This window comes from Lolium perenne, chromosome 6 (genome assembly GCF_019359855.2).
Source record: "Lolium perenne isolate Kyuss_39 chromosome 6, Kyuss_2.0, whole genome shotgun sequence".
Taxonomy (NCBI): Eukaryota; Viridiplantae; Streptophyta; class Magnoliopsida; order Poales; family Poaceae; genus Lolium; species Lolium perenne.
Window position 1 is genome coordinate 60,938,067 of NC_067249.2, and position 6,597 is coordinate 60,944,663.

General features: G+C 49.8%; 1 protein-coding gene across 1 annotated transcript; it reads right to left on the bottom strand.

Annotated features, from left to right (window-relative positions):
- Window positions 1–3,091: 3,091 nt before the first annotated feature.
- Window positions 3,092–6,358, bottom strand: LOC127310516 (F-box/LRR-repeat protein 13). The gene is made up of 3 exons (XM_051341185.2): window positions 5,268–6,358; window positions 3,880–4,023; window positions 3,092–3,758 (listed from the first exon to the last, which is right to left on the bottom strand). The coding sequence occupies exons 1-3, from the start codon at window positions 6,267–6,269 to the stop codon at window positions 3,369–3,371; spliced, it is 1,536 nt and encodes a 511-aa protein (XP_051197145.2). The 5' UTR covers window positions 6,270–6,358; the 3' UTR covers window positions 3,092–3,368.
- Between the last annotated feature and the right edge of the window lie 239 nt (window positions 6,359–6,597).

The window sequence follows — 6,597 nt, forward strand, 5'->3', positions numbered from 1 at the left end:
TTCTTCAGACTGCAATTTAAGTCGGCAAACAGTTCAGCTGCATTGGTGGTGATTATACAGCAGCGATATGATTTAATGTACGGTGATGATGACCTAAATGCCAAATGAAGGGAGGGCTGGAAAGGCTTACCTCCACAATCAGTGTCTCGATGCTAGGGAAGCATCTGAGGGAACTGGGAAGCATTTTGGCTTTACTGCGGACTTCGAAATGCAGGTGCAAGGCCAACATCAGGACGCTTGAGACTATGGTTGCATGTGCTTGCCTTTCCAGTCTACGATGCACCGAAAGAGCACAAATCGATCACAACTCACACATGATTGCCATTCAATTTTCTAAAATTCGGAAAGTGGTATTTGCTGAGTCACCTTAGTTGCTGCTCGACTATTTATAGACCACCCATTTTGAATGTCACGACCTATCATACACGAGTAAGAAAGACTGTTCGTTCAAGGTACAGACAAGTCACCCGGTCCTTAGGGCATCTCTAGCGGCGCGACGCATTTCGGGTGCCCAAAAGTGGTCGCGAGCGTCCGTTTGCGTCGCCCCGCGGACATATTTTGTCCGTCTGTCCGTTTGCGTCTGGGTGTGCTCCCACCGGGACGACCCATTTTTTAAATTGCAACATAGTAAAAACATTCAAAGTAGTACATAAAAACGCATAAAAACTATACAAAGTAGATCTATAGGCCTAGACTACTTGCTTCCTGACGGGCCGGCACCGTCGTTGCGTCGCTCCGTCGCCTGCTTCTCCGCCGCCTCCCGCGCGGCCGCTATGGCTCGGTGCGCCGCCGCGTCCTCTTGCAGCCACTGCTCCAGCCTCGCGTTGGCGGCGTCGTCCTTGAACGTCTCGAAAGACTCGACGAGGGCCCTCTGCTCCGCCGCCTTCTCCTCCGACGTCGGCGCATCAGGGTCATCGGAGGACCAAGATATCTCTGAGTCGGAGTCCTCTGCTGCAGCGGCAGCCGCCAGCCTGCACTGTTCCAGCTCGGCGTCCAACGCCGCGTGGCCCGCCAGCTCCTCCTCTGCTTCCTGCGCCGCGAGCGCCAGGGCCGCGGCGTCCCTGGCCGGGTGGAGGAGGTCGGTGCTGTCTTCAGAGTCGAACTCCTCGGAGGAGCTCGAGGCCGGAGGAGGTGGAGTGGGAGGTGAAGGTGGAGGTGGAGGCGCAGCAGCCTGGCCGCGTCCGGCGCTGCTCATGGTGGATCTGCTGGAGGCTGAGAGGAAGCGGCGCTACGGCAGCGACGGCTAGGGTTTAGTGGGGAGGAGATGAGTTGCTCGCGCCCCTGTATATATAGGTCGGAGGCAGGGCGACGGCCGCGCCACGCGTGGCATCGCCATTACTACGTGCGCAGAGGTAGGCGACGGCCGCGCGCCACGCGAGGCATCGCCATTAACGCGGCCGCAGACTGCCGAAGCGACGCCTCGCTGCCAGTACTGGCGGAGAAGACGCATCGACGCTGCGCACGCTCGCGGAAGCCGAGGCACGCCATTAACGCGGCCCTGCAAAGGATGCAGCGCGCCGCCCGGAAGTAATGCCGCGGAAGACGAAGCAGTTGTGCCGCTGCCAGGCGGGCCCTTGCGAGGACCGAGCGGACATTTTCCGCGACCGCCGAGCGTCCGCCGAGACGCAAACCTGGCGCATATTTGGGCCAGGTTTACGTCTCCGCGGACGGCCCGGTCACTTTGCGTCGCGCCGCTGGAGGTGGTGCACGACGCATTTTCGGTAACGGTGGATACAAACGGTCGCTCAGCGTCCGTTTGCGTCGCGCCGCTGGAGATGCCCTTAGAGCAATTCCAATAGTATAGCCAGCTGTTGGCTATAAGTCAAGTTATAGCCAATTTACAGCCAACATATATAATAGTGAACTACAAAAGTAGAGTACTTTATTAATGTATGGCTCACTTTTCACTCTCACAAAGTGCCTAGGAGCACGTGCTAGAGCTGGCTCCTGGTAAATACAATCTGATAAATAAGTTGATTTGGTATGTGCATACCTTGATGATAGTGTTACCCATCTGCAGCATGTGAACTCCTGGATTACAGCAACTGTTTTAGGATTTTCGCAAGAACTTCTGAGGATAAGATCAAAGTAGCCATGCTTCAACATGAGTTTTCCTTTGTCTTGACTTGATTTTATCTGCAGAAAACCAATGTCATCTCCTTACCTCCCTCTGTTATTTTTCTTCAGAAATCCAATGTCATTTCCTTACCTCCCTCGGATAGTTTTCTTCAGAATCCAACCATTTCCTTATCTCCCTTGGTTACTATTCTTCATCTCTCTCAAACTTATATAGTGGTAATTAAATTCTGAACTATAAAGTCACCAACCACAAAATTCTTGTTGAAATCTTATATACTCCATGCACTAGATTTTTTTTTGCTAGAATAAGGGTGAGGTGCAAAGAAAATATCACTCATCCCTAAAACACCCCATGCACTAGTAGATCCTCTGTCTCATCCTCTATCCTAATTCTTTTAGAGGACTCTAGGGTTTAGTGATGCTCTAAATTCCCTAGAGGATAGGACTTTTAGAGGATTTGCCACAGTTGCTCTTACTTAGAACCTGTATAGGAAAAAGAACATGTAAATAATTTCCTTTTCTATTTCTACGTTCATTCAGTTGTGTAATCCAAAAGCTGTACAAAAATCCAGAAATACATTAAATCTGTAAGCCAAGTCACCCTGTAAAATGGCATGTTATCCTCAAACATGCAGTTCTTTCCCCTATAATAATATTTAAGGGTTCCAGTGTCACATGGTTTAGAAATTGCAATCCTAATTTTCGGGGGGTTCTTAAATTAGTTTGATTTCTCAAGAATCGATATGATCTGTTCTGGAGTTAAGTGGAAGCTAATCAGTTTGATCATTTTACCCATCTTTCAGAGGAGTGAATCATAGTTTGATCATTTATCAATCTTGACAAGAATTGTAAGCTGCAGTAACATTGATGTCACCTGCTGTCCAAAACGAACACGGCCTGTCCAACATAACTGTGTAAAAAATCTGGCTAGTGTGTTGTAACTTTCTTGTATCTAGAAACATTGTGGAGCAGATTCTCATATTGGTGATTTAGTAAGCAAAATACGACATACTTCAGAAATATGACCCGGGTACTTTGCACAAATTTCGTAATGTAACATCACCTAAATCACATGAAACTGCGAATATTAGTCAGCATTCAGATAGTAGCAACAGAAGGCAGACTCTCCATGGAATATAGTACTACATAAATTTAGCGAATAAATCAGCTACAAGAAGTAGAACCCTGTTCAGCAGACATCAGCGAACACATTCCAAAGTTCGAACACCTGAAATCAGCGTCAAGACAGGATACTGCGACACAACACTTCCAACCCAGCATAGCAGCGCCTAGTCTTCACGGAATGCCTCAAAAGGATCATCAAGAGACAACTCTGATCCCGCTGGGAAGTTCCAGGTACTACTTCCAACAGGCAAGCTACTGATCGTATATTGCACGGTGCAGTCCCTACTAGCCCAATGAGCAGAATAAAGGGCACCAACTCCGGCAAACACCACTTGCCTCTCGGCATAGGTTAGCTCACTTTTCATCACGATGAACATCCTCTCCAGCTTCCGCGCATTCTCTGCGATGAACTTGAGGAAATCAAACTCATTGTGCCTCCCTTGTAGCTCATGGAAAGCCAGAGTCCTGAGGTGCGACTGGACACACTCGATAGGATTTGCTCTCTGCCAGATCTTCAGATTAAGGTTGCTAAGCGTTTCACGATGTGCCCGAGACTGCAATTGAAATCAATAAACAGTTCAGCTGCACATAGTGGTGATTATGAAGCAGCGATCTTATGCATTATAGTGATCATGATCCGAATGTCAATAGAAGGGCGATTCGAGTGGGTGTTACCTCGACAACCAACGTCTCAACGTTAGGAAAGCATCTGAGGAAGATAGGAAGCATCTCGACTTCACTGCAGAATGCGAACTGCAATTGCACAGCCAACATCTGGACGCTTGGCACAGTGTTGTGCGTGCTCGCCTTTGATCCAGCCTTCAATGCACCAAAAGAATTATTAAAAGTAAGCACAAATTTAGAGAATTTTGGATTCTTAAAAAATACTCCCTCCTTTCCCTAATTCTTGTCGAACTAAAACCATGATAAGAATTATGAAACGGAGGGAGTAGAAACCAAAAAAATTTAAATAACATTCAGGAAAACGAACATCTGGAGTTACGCAAATTCAAAATAAAATAAAAGAAAATAATTTGTAATGTTAGGATAGTGCGATGATAACATTCTTTTTCGACACCCTCATATATCATGGAAGAGTGAAACGGTCTATTTAGGAGTGCTGTGTGTCTACGTAGTCAACATGCTATAGAGACAAACATATAAAGAATGAAATCAACTCTGCACATGGGCCACAAAGGCTAATATTCATCTTCGAGCAGCTTGTCTGTTGAACCCTGAAGGTAAGCCATGGTAAAGAAGCGCATGCCTGAAGAGTGAAAATAAAGTATGCCTAGATTCATTTGATTTTCAAACAGTGGATAATACCATTCAGGCATTTAATTTATGATGCACATTTCACTAATATGGAAAAAAAATACTGCAAACCAGAACTTCCTTTGATATAAACCTGCATTTAGCCTGCTAATGGGTTCAGTTTCAGGCTTTTGTCAGACATCACGGTTCACTGGGCAACCAACTCAATCGACTGCACGGACCGTTAGGTGAGCGGTATTGCATCTACAGCATCTGTCATTGCTGTGATGTCTCAACAATAACTCGAGAAACTAAAAGCTCGGAAACAGTCAGTTCATCAGATTGGCAGGACCATATGAGACCATTCTGACTGCTAACCCGTAAGCAACCAAACTGTCATTAGCTTTTATTGGGACTGAACCATTTCTTCTAAGAAGAACAAAGGATGAAGTCTTATCGGATCTTCCAGAGAAGATCATCCAGGATAGGTATTGCAACCTCAGTGAGTTGCAGCTGAAACTGTATGACAAATTGTCCAGCTCCAACGTGAAAGAAGAGGTCTCGACTATTCTAAAACCAAATGAATCAGAGCAATCTACCTCTCAACCAAATTAAGGCAACTCGTCATGTGTTTCAGGTGCTACAATCTAACAACTCTCTCTTGTTTCTTCATTTTGTAACATACTGTTATACTACTGCCCTCTAAATGGATATGTTTTTTTGTACCTAATGCAGGCCTGTAAGCATTCCATATCATGAAAAGGAATAAAATTTGAGATTTGAGTGGACATGGCGATGCACATATATACCTCGATGATGGTGTTGCCGATCTGCAGCAAGTGCACTCCTGGCTCCAGGTATCCCAGCACACGCAGCTTAGAAACATGGTCGATCTTGACGGTGGTCTTAACATCGCTCAAGCCGTGGCGCTCGTTCCAATTTTTCCACAGGAAGAGCCGCTCTAGCCTCGGGGCGTCCACCACGGCGATCTCGTTCATGATGGACAGGCAGAACTGCACGGACCGTAGGCTGTGGCTGGTGAGACGAGCACGCAACGGGGTGAGGCTTCCGGTGACCGTGAGGATCTCCAGCGCAGGGCTGACGGCGAGCACGAAGTCGAGGTCGTTGGCCTCCATGACGACGCAGCTAAGGAAGAGCTGGCGGAGGTTGGGGAAGGCCGCGCTGCGTGGGAGGGCGGTGGTGTCCGGGAGCACCCAGGCGCCGATGCAGAGCCGGCGGAGCGAGGCGCAGCTGAAGATTGCGGGAGGGAGGCGCAAGCCTGGTATGGGGAAGGGGCGGTTGACGAAGACGAGCTCGTGGACGCCTTTGGCGGCGAGGAGCAGGAACCAGCGCGCGAGCAGGCGGTCGTCGGCGTGGACCATGAAGCTGCAGGTGAGGCTCGCGAAGGGGAAGGGCCCAGGATGTGACTCGAGGACGGCGGAGACGGCGCTGGTGACGGCGCGCGAGGCGGCGCCAACGTGGGCGGGCCGACGCTCCCCGTCGCCCCCGGGGAGGAGGTGGGTGTCGACGAGGACGAGCGGGGTGGAGCGCCAGAGGTGGCGCCAGCGTGAGGAGAGCGCGGTGGTGCGGGCGCCGTCCTTGGCGGGGAGAAGGGAGACCACGCGGCGGAGGAGATCGTCGGGGAGGCGGCTGACCCGGTCGGCGCTGTCGCCGGCGGCGGCGCAGCAGAGGGAGGCGGTGGTGCGGACGGGGGGTTCCGGCAGGTAGGAGTAGAGGAAGTTGAGGAGGAGGTCCATGCCGGAGCTGAGCGTGCCCGGTGGGAGCCCGTGCGGCATCGTCGGGGGCACCATCGCTTCCTCCCGGGGTCGTCGGCGGCAAGAAATGGTGAGCGGCGCGGATTCTCTAACTTGCCGCAGACAAGGCAGAGGCTGGCCTGCCCATTTCAGATGCCATCCATTCCCGATCGCACGGCCACTGCTTCTCCTGCCTAGTCTGAACGCCAAGCAAAGAGTCCAGCCGGTGATTATTTCGAGCCTAGGTTAGGACAGAGTAGAGAATAGACAGTTTACTCAAGTTAGAGTAGAGAATAGACAGTTTACTCAAGTTAGACAACAGTTCACGGAGAACACAGCAGAATAGATAGAGCACATAATAGATTCAGAACTTATACAAATACTC

Coding starts and splice junctions, on each gene's coding strand:
- LOC127310516 (XM_051341185.2), bottom strand. CDS start 6,269: ATGGTGCCCCCGACGATGCCGCACGGGCTCCCACCGGGCACGCTCAGC. Junction 4,024..5,267: donor TCGGCAACACCATCATCGAG/GTATATATGTGC, acceptor GGTGCATTGAAG/GCTGGATCAAAGGCGAGCAC. Junction 3,759..3,879: donor TTGAGACGTTGGTTGTCGAG/GTAACACCCACT, acceptor TTTCAATTGCAG/TCTCGGGCACATCGTGAAAC.